At 39.4% G+C, this 15,899-nt stretch overlaps 1 protein-coding gene across 1 annotated transcript; it reads right to left on the bottom strand.

Moving 5' to 3' along the window:
- Positions 1-9,637: 9,637 nt before the first annotated feature.
- GPRASP3 (G protein-coupled receptor associated sorting protein family member 3) lies at positions 9,638-15,885 on the bottom strand. Its single transcript, XM_072743883.1, has 4 exons — positions 15,475-15,885; positions 14,468-14,568; positions 13,991-14,065; positions 9,638-13,244 (listed from the first exon to the last, which is right to left on the bottom strand). Exon 4 carries the CDS (start codon positions 12,951-12,953, stop codon positions 11,301-11,303), a length of 1,653 nt encoding a protein of 550 aa, XP_072599984.1. The 5' UTR covers positions 12,954-13,244; positions 13,991-14,065; positions 14,468-14,568; positions 15,475-15,885; the 3' UTR covers positions 9,638-11,300.
- Positions 15,886-15,899: the final 14 nt, after the last annotated feature.

Here is a 15,899-nt window from a genome sequence, read left to right as displayed (position 1 = left end):
AAGTGTTTAGAGCACAGTCATTGAAATCATACAAAACTATATGGGAGTTCTGGCTCTGTCACTCAATTAGCAATATAACCTCTGAAAGTTTTCTTAGCTTTGTTAAGCCTTGGTTTCTCCATCTAGCAAATAAGGATAACAAGAAATATATCAAAGATTTTAGAGTCAGGGAGGAAAATAAGCATACATTTACATTATATATAAACTTCAGAACCATTTTTATGTTGTAGAATGATTAAGGTGATATAACTGGGACAAGGATGAAAATATCACCCATGTAAAAAGTGTGTGTACATTCCTGCTTCCTGTACAAAAACCCTCTTGTTCAGCAGCAGAGAAGTGAGAGAACCTGATGTTGGTTCTATCCATCAAGTTACACAGAGAAATAATTTTACAAAAGAACAAAGCAAAATAATGATTCTGCTGAACAAAACACCATGAGAGGAAGAAAATCTGGATCCCAGGGCTATATTAACCACATTCTCACCTTATGATATTGCATGAGTCACTCCCCCTTCCTTACTTCCATCAGAAACACTAGTAATACCACCTAGCCCTGATGGTCATCCAGAAAAAGCATAATGAAGAGACACTTGCTCTGTTTTATTCTAAACTAATTACAAGGGTAAAACCATTAAAGTTAATACAAGTATGTATAATTTAGTAAAATAGAATAGAAAGCCCAGAAAGAGATCAAATTATTTATTTATAAGTGCTTATTATGATGAAACTGGCATTTTCAAATCACTGTGTAAAGAACTTTTAGATTATCTTTATTAAATATTCAAAAGAAAATAAAGTTAGATTTTATTCCTCACAGCATTTTATATACCATATAAGGTCAAATGATAAAAGTATTATTTAAAATAATATATTTATTAAGATCCCAATATTTAATAAAAAAGCAAACAGAACCTCTATTGTGCCTATACATACAAAACATTCATGAAGTAGTTCAGAGTCACAGTTTGAGTTGTTTCATTTGAATCATAAAGTTTGCCTGATCAGTAACGTGGTGTGTGAATAACTGAAGAAGGGACCTACACAAATTCAATGCATTGTTTCTTCCACAGTTTAAAATATATCAAAGACTATACTTTCCATTCAAGAGATTTTTGCATTTCCGAAGGACTAATGTTTAGTTCTCAACTTACATTTTATTTTTTAAAGACTATTTATTTGGGAGAGAGAGAGAAAGAGAAAGAGCAAAGGGACAGGCGAAGGGAAAGAGTCTCAAGCAGATTCAAAGCTGAGGATGGAGCCTGGTGCAGGGCTCCATCTCACGACCCTGAGATGACCTGAGCCAAAATCAAGAGTCCAATGCTTAACCGACAGAAACACCCAGGCACCCCCTTGACTTACATTTTAAATATAAGGAATTGTTTTTTCAATATCTAGGGCCTCATACTTCATTCATCAATTCCTTTACTCATGTAATAAAAGAACCCTCTGTTGACTAAGTGCTAAGTTTTTTTTCACTGTAGAATTGAAGATGGTAGTGAGGGTATTATGCCAAGTATTAATTGTTCCTCTTGATACTGAAACTATATTATTGAGTGTAAAGAATGTCAGCTTCAGGGAAAAGATGTCTTCATTGGTTACTTTTTGTTCCAATCACATGATAATCACAACTGTCTAGGCAGGTACAACTTAATAAAAAGACATAAGACATTTAACAACCAATTGTTTCTGTGGCTGGTTAAATAAAGGTAAAACATAATTTTTTTCATTCAAAAGTATGAACATTTATATTTTAATAGATATTGCCAAATGACCACTAAAAGGAACTATGCCAAATTATCCCTCTTTACCTACAATAGTATATGAAATTGCCTGATTCTCTGCAACAGTAATTTTCAAATTTGCCTATACATTAGAATCATGTAGGTAGCTTTTTAAAAATTATCAAACTCCACGTTTCTCTCCAGACCAATTAAATCATCATCTGTGGGAGCAGGAACTTGAGCATTAGTATTTTCTAAAAGCTCTTTAGGAGATTACAATGCAACCAGGGTTGAGAATAACGATTCTATACCTTCAACAGCAATGAAAATGTTTTATTCACACCTAGAAATTCTACTTCTAGAAACTTTCTGAGAGGAATACCTGCACAAATGAATGTGTATCCAGTCCAGGGCTCTGGTTTTGGCAGAAAGAAAATAAGGCAAGAGAATTGAGAGTGCTGGCATTAAAATTGTACAAAATAATGAATTTGAGACTTATCTTCAAAACTATTACTTATCCTGCCATGTGTGTGACATACTTATTCAAAAGTGGAATTTATGTAAGTTCTCAGACTGTATATTTATATAGAGCCTTTGATAAATTATATAAAGCCTGAACACTGGGGAATCTTTTGCTTAACATGAATAGATCTTTTACTGAAAAAACTTAGTAGACACTAACACTGTCAGTGTTATGAATATGCAGAAAGGCAATTCAGCCATCAGATGTCAGATTCCTTTAAAAGCCAGATGGATATCTATAGAAGTGGTCATAACAATTTTTAACTGCAGAAACCTTTTCCTAAACACACTTTTACTCATACATATGGAAGCCCCATACATATGGACTGTACCCACAGACCCAACTCACTCACCCTGCCCCTGAATCTCTGCAGTGCCTTCTGAAGCATTTTCAGGTAATCCTAGAACTGGAGTAAACAGATTGAAAATCACTGTTCTGGGGTAAAGCGTCCCACCTGGAGTGCTGGAAATGTGTTACAGGTGTGTCAGAGATATTGCTTCCCTGAGTGCTTGAAGTGGTTGCAGTAGGGAATGGGGCAGTTAGAGTCACTGGTACTGATGTCTTTAATGGAAAGCAGATGGTTTTGTTTCTCCCAGTACAAATATTATCATTTTCTGACATGATAAAGTTTAGGAAGCACTGATCTAGAGAAAAGAAATATTCAATATATAGCCATGGGTATAAAATAATGGTCCTTATACTTTATGTGACATAGAAACCAGTTCTGAAGACAATTCTGATTTTTTTATGATTACAGCATAAGTGCATGGTTTTCCATGGAGGCCACTGCAAAATATAGTTCATGTGCACTTACACTTTCATGTTTGTTAAGGAGTGCAATCAATCTCATATCATATTTTCATTGTATAGGATCAAGATGGTTCTTATAAAAGATTAATGCTTCATATTCTTAAACAGCAATAGTATAGCTGTACATGAAAGTCATATAATTTACAATTGCACCAAAACCTGTAAGATACCTAGGAATAAACCTAACCAAAGAGATAAAGGATCTATGCTCTAAAAACTACAGAACACTTATGAAAGAAACTAAGGAAGACAAAAAGATGGAAAAACATGCCATGTTCATGGCTTGGAAGAACAAATATTGTTAAAATGTCTATGCTACCCAATGCAATCTACACATTCAATGCAATCCCTATCAAAATACCATCAACTTTTTTCACAGAGCTGAAACAATCAATTCTAAAATTTGTATGGAAACAGAAGACCCTGAATAGTTAGAGAATGTTGAAAAAGAAAACCAAAGCTGGGGACATCACAATGCTGGACTTCAAGCTCTATTACAAAGCTGTAATCATTAAGGCAGTATGGTACTGGCACAAAAAGAGACACATAGATAAATGAAACAGAATAGAGAACCCAGAAATGGACCCTCGACTCTGGTCAACTCATCTTCAACAAAGCAGTAAAGAATATCCAATGGAAAAAAGACAATCTCTTCAACAAATGGTGTTGGGAAAATTGGACAGCCACATGCAGAAGAATGAAATTGGGCAGCCCCGGTGGCCCAGCAGTTTAGCACTGCCTTCAGCCCGGGGTGTGATCCTGGGGACCCAGGATCATGTCCCACGCTGGGCTCCCTGCATGGAGCCTGCTTCTCCCTCTTCCTGTGTCTCTGCCTCTCTCTCTCTCTCTCTGTGTGTGTGTGTGTGTGTGTGTCTGTCATGAATATATGAATAAAATCTTTTTTTTTAAAAAGAAACTGGACCACTTTGTTACACCATACACAAAAACAGACTAAAAATAGATGAAAGACCTAATGTGAGACAGGAATCCATTAAAATCCTAGAGGAGAACACAGGCAGCAACCTTGGTGACCTCAACCTCAGCAAGTTCTAGCTAGATACATCTCAAGGGCAAAGGAAAAAGGACAAAAATGAACTATTGGGACTTCATCAAGATAAAAATCTTTTGCACAGCAAAGGTAACAGTGACAAAACCAAAAAGGCAACCTACAGAATAGAAGGTATTTGCAAATGTCTTGTCAGATATATGGCTAGTATCCAAAATGTATAATAAAATAATCAAACTCAACACACAAAAAGACAAATAATCCATTCAAGAAATGGGCAGAAGACATGAACAGACATTTCTCCAAAGAAGATAGGGCAGCCTGGGTGGCTGAGCGGTTTAGCGCTGCCTTGGGCCCAGGGCATGATCCTGGAGACCCAGGATCCAGTCATCAGGCTCCCTGTATGGAGCCTGCTTCTCCCTCTGCCTGTGTCTCTACCTCTCTGTCTCTCTGTTTCTCATGAATAAATTTTAAAAAAAGAAGACATACACATGGCCAACAGACACATGAAAAAATGTTTCAAATCCCTTGTTTATCAGGGAAGTACAAATCAAAACCACAATGAGATACAGCTTTAAACCAGTTAGAATGGCTAAAATTAACAAGGAATAATCACAGGAAGGAAACAACAAATGTTGGCAAGGATGTGGAGAAAGGGAAACCCTCTTATACTGTTGGTGGGAACTCAAGCTGGTGCAGCCATTCTGGAAAACAATACAGAGGTTCCTCAAGAAGTTGAAAATAGAGCTACCCTATTACCCAGCAACTGCACTACTAGGTATTTATCCAAAGGATACAAACGTTGTGTTCTGAAGGGGCACATGCACCCCGATGTTAATAGTAGCAATGTCCACAATAGCCAAACTATGGAAAGAGCCCAGATGTCCATCAACAGATGAATAGATAAGGATGTGGTATACATATACAATGGAATATTACTCAGCCATCAAAAGGATGAAACCTTACCATTTATATCGATGTGGTTGGAACTAGAGGATATTATGCTCAGCAAAATAAGGCAATCAGAGAAAGACAATTATCATATGGTTTCACTCATATGTAGAATTTAAGAAACAAAACAGGATCACAGGGTAGAGAGTGGAAAATAAAATAAGATGAAATCAGAGAGGGAGACAAACCATAAGAGACTCTTAACTATAGGAAACAAGCTGAGGATTGCTGGAGGGGAGGTGCAGGGGGGCAGGGTAACCAGGTGATGGGCATTAAGGAGGCCACATGATGTGATGAGCACTGGGTGTTATAGTCAAGTGATGAATTACTGAACTCTACATCTGAAACTAATAATACACGATACGTTAACTAATGGACTTTAAATAAGTATAAAAAAGAAAGCTACATAATATAGTGTGGGCCCAGTTGACCATACTCTCCAATTCAACATTTATCTTCCATTTTTATATTAAAATGACATTTCATCATCGAGGAGGAGGGGATAGCATCTTCTTGATTCAAAGTAAAGCATCTGGAAACACATTATTGCTTCCTGCATCACTCTTACCCCCAACCATTGCTAACATACTGGGCATTTTGTCCATTCCTGACATATTTTAAAATACTTTTTATTGAGGTATAATTAACATACAGTGTTATATTAGTGTGTGTCCATAATACAATTCAGGATAAAATTCTTTTTTTTTTTTTTTAAATTTTTTATTTATTTATTTATTTATTTATTTATTTATTTATTTATTTATTTATTTATTTATGATAGGCACACAGTGAGAGAGAGAGAGAGAGGCAGAGACACAGGCAGAGGGAGAAGCAGGCTCCATGCACCGGGAGCCCGACGTGGGATTCGATCCCGGGTCTCCAGGATCGCGCCCTGGGCCAAAGGCAGGCGCCAAACCGCTGCGCCACCCAGGGATCCCCTGGGATAAAATTCTTTAACACAATGTCAGCATAGCTAAACTCTTCACTCTTCTGTTTTAAATTTAGTTCACAAAGTGTAAGGTGATACAACTTTTCTGGGTGTCAAGTGGTGGTGGTACTTGTGAGGGCCTGAGTCTGAAGATCACATGGGAAGAGTAGCAATGAGGGGGCATACGTAAAATAGGGAAAGTGATACATACATGTATATATTCTGCGCCCTTCCTATTAAGTGATGGGGCCCATCCTCATATCTCTAGATTTAATCCAAAATAATATAGACTTATATTATGAATGTTATGGAATTATGGAATATTATGTAAACTTTAAAATGTTATAAAAAAGACAGATTTTTTTTGCCTCTCAGAGTAACAAAGACTAATAATATTGATGAGTGTTAGCAAGTATATGAAGAAATAGACATTCATGCTTCATGGGTTGAGGGGATATATTTTAGAAATCAGTTGGCCAACATATATCTTTTTCTTTAAAGATTTATTGATTTATTCATGAGAGAGAGAGAGAGAGAGAGAGAGAGAGAGGCAGAGACATAGGCAGAGGGAGGAGAAGCAAGCATCATGCAAGGAGCCTGATGTGGGACTCAATCCCAGAACTCCGGGATCATGCCCTGAGCTGAAGTCACACTCAACCACTGAGCCACCGAGGCATCTCTGGCCAGCATATATCAAAATTTGTAAATATCTGTAAGAAAAGCAGTCCCTGACATCTAGGAGCTGGCCTGGCACTCACAGCCAAGCCTTGGTGTTCTCTTGTTGAAAATAAACAACTTCACAGGACATTAATATCAGATAAGATCACTCTATTACTGTGATGTATCAAAAGAAAAACAAGACCACTGTGTAATCATGTATGAACACTTGGAGACATTGTTCAAATCACAAAAATAACTAAATATCCCCTCATTCTGGATGATATGAGTGATTTCTACTTCTTTATCTATCACAATTTTAGCCCCAGCCTCGTCTTCCCCATTTGTAGAGTAAGATTTTAGATACCAAATCATGCTTCGATTACTCAAGCTTCCTGACAACTTTCAATCTACAGTGAAGCCTCACTCCCTTAAACTGCCCCCTGAATCACCTAAGTCTGAATCCTAGAAGTCATTTCTAAAACCCTCTTATTGGAGTACCAGATGATTTGCCATGGTACATGTTCTCTTTGTAACCAAACTTGGTTCAATTACAGGCATATTCCTGGTGGTTTTTGGCTGGAGAGCATTGCCATTCATGATCTTTGACAAAGAAGTTCCACCTCAAATAATTTATCATACAGAAATATTCAAACAGGCATGATGATATAAACAGAGATACATCAATTTTCACAGGAAAAATATGAATATAAAAGAATATGCTAAAAAGTATGTTGCATAACTACAAAATGCTGCCAAGAGAAATTAAAGGAGACCTAAATAAGTAGAGAGATCTATTTTGTTCATGGGTCAGAAGATTCAATATTATTAAGACGTTAGTTCTCCTTAGTCTATTAATTTAAAACTATATGAATCAAAATTCCAGCTAGAGTTTTTGTAGAAATGGATAAGCAGATTCTAAAATTTATATGGAAAAGCAAAAGTAAAAATAATCAAAATAACTTTGAAAAACAACAGAGTTAAAGAGCTCATGCTGCCTGATTTCAAGACATTATAAAGCTACAGTAATCAAGACAGCATGGTACTGCAATCAAGATACACAAGCAGATCAATGCAACGGAATAGAGTCCAGAAACAGATCCATACGTATGGGGACAACGGATTTTTTGACAAAGATGCAACAAAGAGAACTTAAGAGATTGAAAGAAGTCTCTTAAGCAAGTGATACTGCAACAATTGGATGTCATCGCTATGCCAAAAAATGAACTTTAACTTATGACTTAGGCAATACATAAAATCTCAAAATGGATCAGACCTAAATGTGAAACCTAAAACTATAAAACTTTTAGCATATAAAATCTTTGTGACCTTGGTTAGGGGATTGTTTCTCATATGTAACAGCAAAATACAACTGGTAAAAGAACTGTTCATCAAAATTTAAAACCTCTATTCTTCAAAAGTCCTTTTTAAGAGTAAAAAAGCAATCCATAGACTAGGATAAACTATTTGTAATAGACTTGTATCCAGTAAATGTAAAACCAATGCTTACAAATCAACAATAAAATGAACCACCCAGTTAAAAAAGAGCAAAACATTTACATAAACTTCACTCAAGATATATGGATGGCAAATATGCATATGAAAAGATGTTCAACATCATTCATTATTAGAGAAATGCAAATTCTAACTGCAAATGAGAATGAAAACAGAGTCAGTACATCTTGGGTATCAGTCTGAGCAATATTTTTTTGGATCTATTTCCTCAAGGAAAACAAAAATAAGCTAATGGAACTACATCAAACAAAGCTTTTGCACAGCAAAGGAAACCATCAAAAGAATGAAAAGACAACCTACTGAATGGGAAAAGATGTCTGTAAATGATAAGACTGATAAGGGGTTAATAACCCAAGTATATAAAGAAAACTCATACAATTCAATATTTAAAAAACAAAACACAATCCAATTAAAAGATAGGCAGAGGACCTGAACAGACACTTCTCCAAAGATGTACAGATGGCCAACATAAGTTGCTCAACATTACTGATCACTGGGGAAATGCAAATCAAAACCACAGCATCAGTTTACACCTGCCAGAATGGCTAGTATCAAAGAGAAATAAACCATATTGGTAAGGATGTGGAGAAAAGAGAACCTTCTTGCACTGTTTGTGGGAATGCAAAATGGTGGCTACTATGGAACAATATGGAGGGTTCTCAACAAAATGAAAATAGAACTATCATTCAATCCAGCAATTCCACTTCTGGGTATTTATCTGAGGAAAATGGCACTAATTCAAAAAGATACATGCATTTCTATGTTCACTGCAGCATTATTTACAATAGCCATGATATGAAAGCAACCTGTGTCCATTGATAGATAATGAATAAAGATGTGACATATATACAATGGATTATTTATTCAGTCATACAACAGTATGAAATCTTGCCATTCTTGACAACATGGATGGACCTAAAGAATATTTTAAGTAAAATTAGAGAAAGTCAAATACTATATGGTTTCACTTATATGTGGAACCTAAGAAATAAATGAACAAAACAGAAACAGACTCATAGATACAGAGAATAATCTGGTGGTTGCCAGAGGGGCGGGAGTAGAAAGGGGATGGACAAAATAGGAGAAGGGGATTAGAACGTACAAACATCCAGTTATAAAGTAAGACACAAGGACAGAATGTACAGTATAGAGAATTTAGTAAATAATATTTAGCAATTTTATATGGTGACAGATGGTAGCTAGACTTATCATGGTGATCATTTTGTAACATATAAATGTTGAATCACTATGTTATACACCTAAAACTAATATACTATTGAATGTCAACTGCACTAAAATTTAAAAAAAGAACTACAATGACATATGGCTAAAATTAAAAGACTGACCATACTAAATGTTAAAAAGCATGTGGAGAAATCAGAACTCTAACACTCTTGCAGGAATGTAAAATAGTACAACCACTCTGGAAATGTAAGTTAAATGTATACCTACCATATGATCTAGCCATTCCATTCCTAGGTATTTACCCAAAAGAAAAGCAAAGCACATGTCCAGAGGAAGAGTTGTATACAAATGCTCATAGCAGCTTTATTTGTAATAGCCCAAAATCTGGAAACAACCCAAAATCTCCATCAACTGGCAAATGGATAAGCTGTGATATAACCATATAGTGGACTACTTGGAAATACAAAGCAATGAACTATTAATACACGTAACAACATGGATGGGTCTCAAATAATTATGCCGAGTGAAAGAAGCCATACACTTCTGATCACCACCCCATACATTCTGTATTGTTCCATTTGTATAAAATTACAAAAAATGAAAACAATTCTATATTATCAAAAAACAGATCAGTGGTTGCCTGGGGGTGGGGAGACATGGGGAAAGGTGGGAGGGATTAAAAGGGGCATGAAGAAATTCTGGGGCGGGGGGGTTGATGTTCAATATCTCGACCGTGGTGATAGTTTCACCTATGTGTGAAACTGTATTAAATTATACATATTTTATTTAGAGAGAACACAGAGGGGAGGGGCAAAGGGAGGAGAGAGAATCTTAAGCAGGCTCCACACTCAGTGTGGAGTCCCAATGCTGGGCTCGATCTCATGACCCTGAGATCATAACCTAAGCTGAAATCAAGTCAGTCACTTAACCAAATGAGCCACGCAAGAGCCCCAAGATTGTATATTTTAAATATGTATGGATCAATATATGTTGATTGTATCTCAATAAAGCTATTAAGTAAAAAGCTTGTGGCAGATCTGAATACCAAGTTAGAAAGATAATTGTAAAGATGAGGCAAGTTGCAGAATACCAGACTCTTGTTTTCCCAAAAGAAAAAATATGTACATATTATAAAGAGGGATATGCAATGAAACACTGGGGCACTATGTGCTAATTGTTAATAGCAAAGAAACATTAAATGATTAAAAAATATGTTACAGAAGCACATTTATTGACATGGAAAGATGCTCACAATATACAGTTGGGGGGGAAGCAAGTTACAAACAGTACTTACAGTATGATCTTGTTTTAGTTTCTTAACTATTGAAAAACCTCAAAGCATATAACCTAATATTTTCACACACTGAGACATTCTCTTCAGCTTGCATCAGCAGTTGTAATTTCTACCATGAGTTATCTGATGAAGGTAGAATAAGTGAAAAATAGTAATTCCTCTTATATCAAACAGCCTATAGCAACTCCTGCCTTCTTTACATGTTGAGTGCACATTCAGCAATGAATGTGTAGGTGTATGGATGTATGGGAGTGCTGTTAGTTATCTTTTTGTGTACATATGCTTTATTTCTGCAATGAGATTACATATTCAGTATTTTTTTTTGGTTTTTGCCACTTGAAGCCACAAATGGACTTAAGCAAATATTAATGAACAAGTTAGCCTACTTAAGATGAACTGGTTCACTATCTTAAGTAAAATGTTAAAGTTACCCATCTACACAAGATAAAAAAAAAAAAACCAAGACAAAAATCAACAGATGTTTTCAGGTTACAATGCAATATTCATTGGTATCTCAAAAATGGTCTGGCTCAAACTTAGAGACTGTCGCAGGTAACATCATGTTAAAGATGTAATTTATAATGTACATACTGTAATAATCAAAACATTATGCAAGGCTCTTTAGGAAGAACCAGCCTATTAGACTTTGGAGATTGTTCAAAGACTAATATTATTATTATTTCTTATTATCTTATTTCTGGCTCATTTTACATTGTTTCAATAATTACTTTAACTTCACGGAAAATGGCCATCAGCGTATTATAACTCATGTGATCGACAACTACAATTGAACCCTTTCTGATATGCTCCTTTATGTTAATAAATATGGCCACAGCACTAACAAGATTGGCTTTTGCCTCTTTCTGGTTAAAGATGAGTTTTAAAGCTGCTAAGGCCTTTGTATTGATCATGTCTCTGGCTGCAGCTGGATTTTCAGACATATTCAAAAGTACTTTTAAAACAAGATTTCTGGTTTTACGATTACCCAAGGATAGCAAGTGGAAAAGCTCTGAAAAGTAATTGGCAACAATGTGGTGATGGTCAAAATCAGTAGTCAGTTGCCCTAGTATCCTTAATCCAGATTGCTGTCCCGGTGAGTTCAAGGGAAAAGACATGGTTTCCTTACACATATGCTTAACATGTAATTCAATCTTGCGTTGTCTCTCATCCCCAGAGGGGGGATTCAGAGTAATTATGGCCTTTTTTCTGATTTCAGAGGAAGGAAAACTGAGCAAGCTTTCAATAAGCGTCACGACACCCACCTCATTAATAAACTCTTGGGCAAAGGGGTGAACATTAATGATCCCCATTGCAATTTGAGCTATTTTATGAATGAGAGGATCAGTAGTTGACTTAAGTAAGGTAACAAGTTTTTCAAATTCCTCAGAATCCATGTAGCATTCCATTTTGCAAGGGCAAGCAAATGGCTTAATCCCATTCATTTCCCTGATCCTGATTTGGCGTCTAATCTCCTCTATGGTCTGGATGCAAGGGTCAGAACCAAATGGGTACTCTGGGACAGGCTGTGAGCATGAAGTAGTGCTCCGAGAAGGGCATGTTGTTGCCACAGGCAAAGAATGGGCATTTTCCTCAGCTGAGGCCAGGACAATATATGAAGGAGACTTTGTCTCAAATGGGACTTGGGATCTAAATCCTAACACTGCTGGAGTTACAGCAGGGGCTTTAGGCCAGATGGTTACCTCAGACCAGTCCTTAGGCCTATTTTTTTCATTAATTTCATCCACAGGCTGGGGCCTAACTATCCTGCTCACAGGTCTAGGATTAGGGTCAAAACTAGTTTCATCTCCATCCCAAAACCAGTTTCCAATAACGTTTTCTTCCTCCTCCTCCTCAGTCCCTTGCTTAGCTTTGCAGCTAGCCTCAGCCACAGACTCTAACTTTTCAGCACAGGACGGGGAACCAATACCAGCTTTACCTTCATCCTTAGCACTCGAACGATTACTAGCCTCTTCTCCATCCCAAAACCAGGAACCAACATTAGCCTCTTCCCCAGTCCAAAACCAGGTACCAATACCAGCCTTATCTTTACATGTGGACTTGGTCTCAGCATTAGCCTCAGCCACAGAAAAAATCCCAGATACTTTAGTGGCCTCATCTCTAGCTTTGGGACTGAAACCTGCCAGGGCTCTTTCCTTTCTCTCAGTAACAATCTTGTTCTTAGACTTTGCCTTCATGGCTGCCGCTGCATCAGCTTGAGACCCTGGCTTGGCTATTGCTTTGTCCTGGGTCTTGGCTACAGGTCTGACTACGCCAGTAGCCTCCCTCTTTGCTTCAGCTTGTAAACTGGCCCGTTTTTGAGTTTTGGCTTTGTTTCTACCCTCATTCTTAGCCCCAGTCATGGTTGAAGACCAGTTATATAGATAGCCCTGTATAATCTTGGCCTTGGTTCTTGTGTTGCAGGTCAATGTCTCAACACTCTTTGACTGGGTCAGACATAAACTTTGTAGCAAGAATTAGTCATCAGCTCAGCAGTCACACAGTCCCCTTTTCCAACACACAGCCTCTGTGAATGATACAGAGAGAAGACAGAGGCATTCAGCCTGAGTGAAGATGATGGTTCCTGAGTGCAAACCTGTTGAAGGTGATGATCCGCCACTCCAAGGCCACTACAGCCACCACTGGAGATGGACCTGAGGTGGAAGAAAATGAGCTTTAAGTCACTTCCAACTGTGATTCTCTATGCAGATAGCCACATAAGACATGAGAAAATAAAGATGAATTGTGTGGTAGAATAGTAGAAAACTCTGCTACCTCATTTTATCCCTTCCACACTCCCCCTAATGCCCAACAATGTACTGCCCAGGCACTAACACACTGTTTTCTCTATATCACATTGGAGCAGTGATAATGGAAAAGCTTGCTGAAAGTGAAAGAGCCTAACATCCAGCCCCTTTGGTATATACCACTATACTCTACAGGTCTATCCCCAGATAGGCTTCACACAAACCCATACTCATCTAGTGCAATTTTCTCCCCCTTTCTTATTTCCAGGAACAATAAGCCCTATAGCTGATGTACAGGCTAACCTATGGACAGGAAGTATACAGGAGGGCTGGAATTTTGAGTATTTGGTAGATAGACATATACTCTGGATTCTAAACCTAATATATGCCTTTCCAAACCTAAAACTTTGGTTATATAATGTTTCCAGCCTCCTTGGTCCTCCTTATGGCTTGCCATGCCATTTCCTGGGTATCAGTTACCATATAGGCAAAATCCTGGCTTAACTTATTCCCATTTCCTATAAACAAATGTGAAGATAGAAGTGTCTGGAAAGTTGGAAGACAAATGGCTTCAAGATATGATCTGGTCTTACCTACTTGCCAAAAGCCTATTTCCATCCCCAATCAATAGGAGTACTCATGCTCACACTCACCTTGGATCCAAATGAATAGTTTCGTTCTCTTGCTTAACTCAAAGTGGACAACTATCTACAAATTTCTACAGGAACCTATAAAGAAACAAACTTAAGAATAGATAAAAAGGCAAAAGAGAAAAAATAGACGAGACTGAGCTAGCCCAACACCCATGACAAGTGTTCTAACACGTATATCTGTTTACTTGAGGCCAAGTTAAAAGTCTCCCTGTTTGCTCCTACCAAATGATTCTGCATCCATTCCCCTAAGACCAGCAGCTTGTCTAATTATACTTCCTCCCAATTTTTAGTTCTGTCATTTTCCCAGCAGAGACCACATCTCGTTCCCTGAACAAAATATGAGATGCAAGAGTGGATAGGGTATTGTAGGCAATTGTATTTAGAGAGCCATCAGTGAAGGTAATAGTGACTATTATTTCAATACCATCTTTGCATACCCCTGCCCCTTACTTTTCCCCATGCATACATAGACCCTACCTCATTGCAACCTATGCCAGCCAGCCCACACAGCAGGGATCCTCAGGGACTTCTATCCTTCCCACCAAACAACAGTTCTTTAGCTGGAGAGGAGTCACATCCTGCAAAAAGGAGGAGGAGCATGAATGCAAAACACCAAGAGAATATATTGACAACAGCAGGAAAATACCAGGTTAATAGATTCCCAGAATTCAGGTCCTAACACCACCTGTTGAAGAATCAAGAAGTATAAATGTCATAGGTTCTAAATTGACCCATCAGAAAACATTCCCCTCTATTCTGACCCATTCCGACACCTCAACATATTAAAGTGGGGTGGAATGTTGGGGGAAAAAAAAGGATCCTGGAAGAGAAAGGTGAATTAATACCACCCTATTTCCTTACAGGGACCCTTCCAGTAAAAGGTGATCTACTCCTCTCCCTGTCATTTCCTTGCATTTAACTGGGTGCAAAATAGAAGTATGAAAGGCATATACTGTATTATGAGGTGGATAAACATTTCATTTTGCTGTCTTCATAATGTACCCACTCAACTGCCCTTTTCTTAATGCGCCAGACCTACCGCGCAGAGAAGACTTTGGCAGCTCTCGGACGCCGCCCCCCTCTCCCGCCCCGGCGGCTTCCCTGGGCGCCCCCCACCCCAGCACCCGCTCCGCCATTTCTTCCTCAGCAGCCTCCCCCCAGAGCTCTACCCCGGCACAGGCACCGTCGAGGGCGGGTCGCGGGTCCCTGGAAAGGTGGCTGCGGAGTGGAGGGCGCAGTTCGTCTCCACAGGATCCGAGGGAGCCAGCCTCTCCGGCCAGCCCCCGTGCCCTGGGCCCGGCCCGCGCGGGTCGCCGCCTCTCCTCGCCAGGGGTCCCGTGGCGCTGCGCACCTCTCTCAGGCACCAGCTACGACCGGGTCGCCTCCTCTTTGCCAGGCTGCCAGGGTCTGGGGCCCGGGAGGGCTGGAAGCGGGCGACAGTGGGGGCCTCCCCGCCTCCCCCACCCCACGACACCCCCACTTGCCTTCACAGGCTCAAGGTGCCGGTCGTTGGGCTCCCCCTCCTCTCAGAGCTCCTCACCCGGATTCCCACCGCCTTGCGCGCGGCCACAATTGCAAAGAGGCGTCCCGCCCCCCCCCCACCCCCGCGCTGCCGCACCAAACTGGGCAGGGGCTGCGCAGGATGCGGCACGAAACGCTCGCGGCGAGGGTGTCGGGAAGGGGGGCGGAGGGATACGGCACGAATGGGCTCGACGCCCCCTCCCCGGCCCACCCTAGTTCCGACCCAGAGGGGGCGGGGCCGGGAGGAGCCCCGGCCTAAGGGGCGGGCTCACAGCAGCCCGCCTCTGCAGACAGACCTCGGCCGCGACCACCCCCTCATTGCTGGCACCGCGATATGTGGGACCGGGGGACCGTTAGCGGTGGGGGCTAGCATCGAGAGACCGGGGGT

Source organism: Vulpes vulpes, chromosome X (genome assembly GCF_048418805.1).
Source record: "Vulpes vulpes isolate BD-2025 chromosome X, VulVul3, whole genome shotgun sequence".
NCBI lineage: Eukaryota > Metazoa > Chordata > Mammalia > Carnivora > Canidae > Vulpes > Vulpes vulpes.
This window is presented reverse-complemented; position numbering and strand designations above follow the sequence as displayed.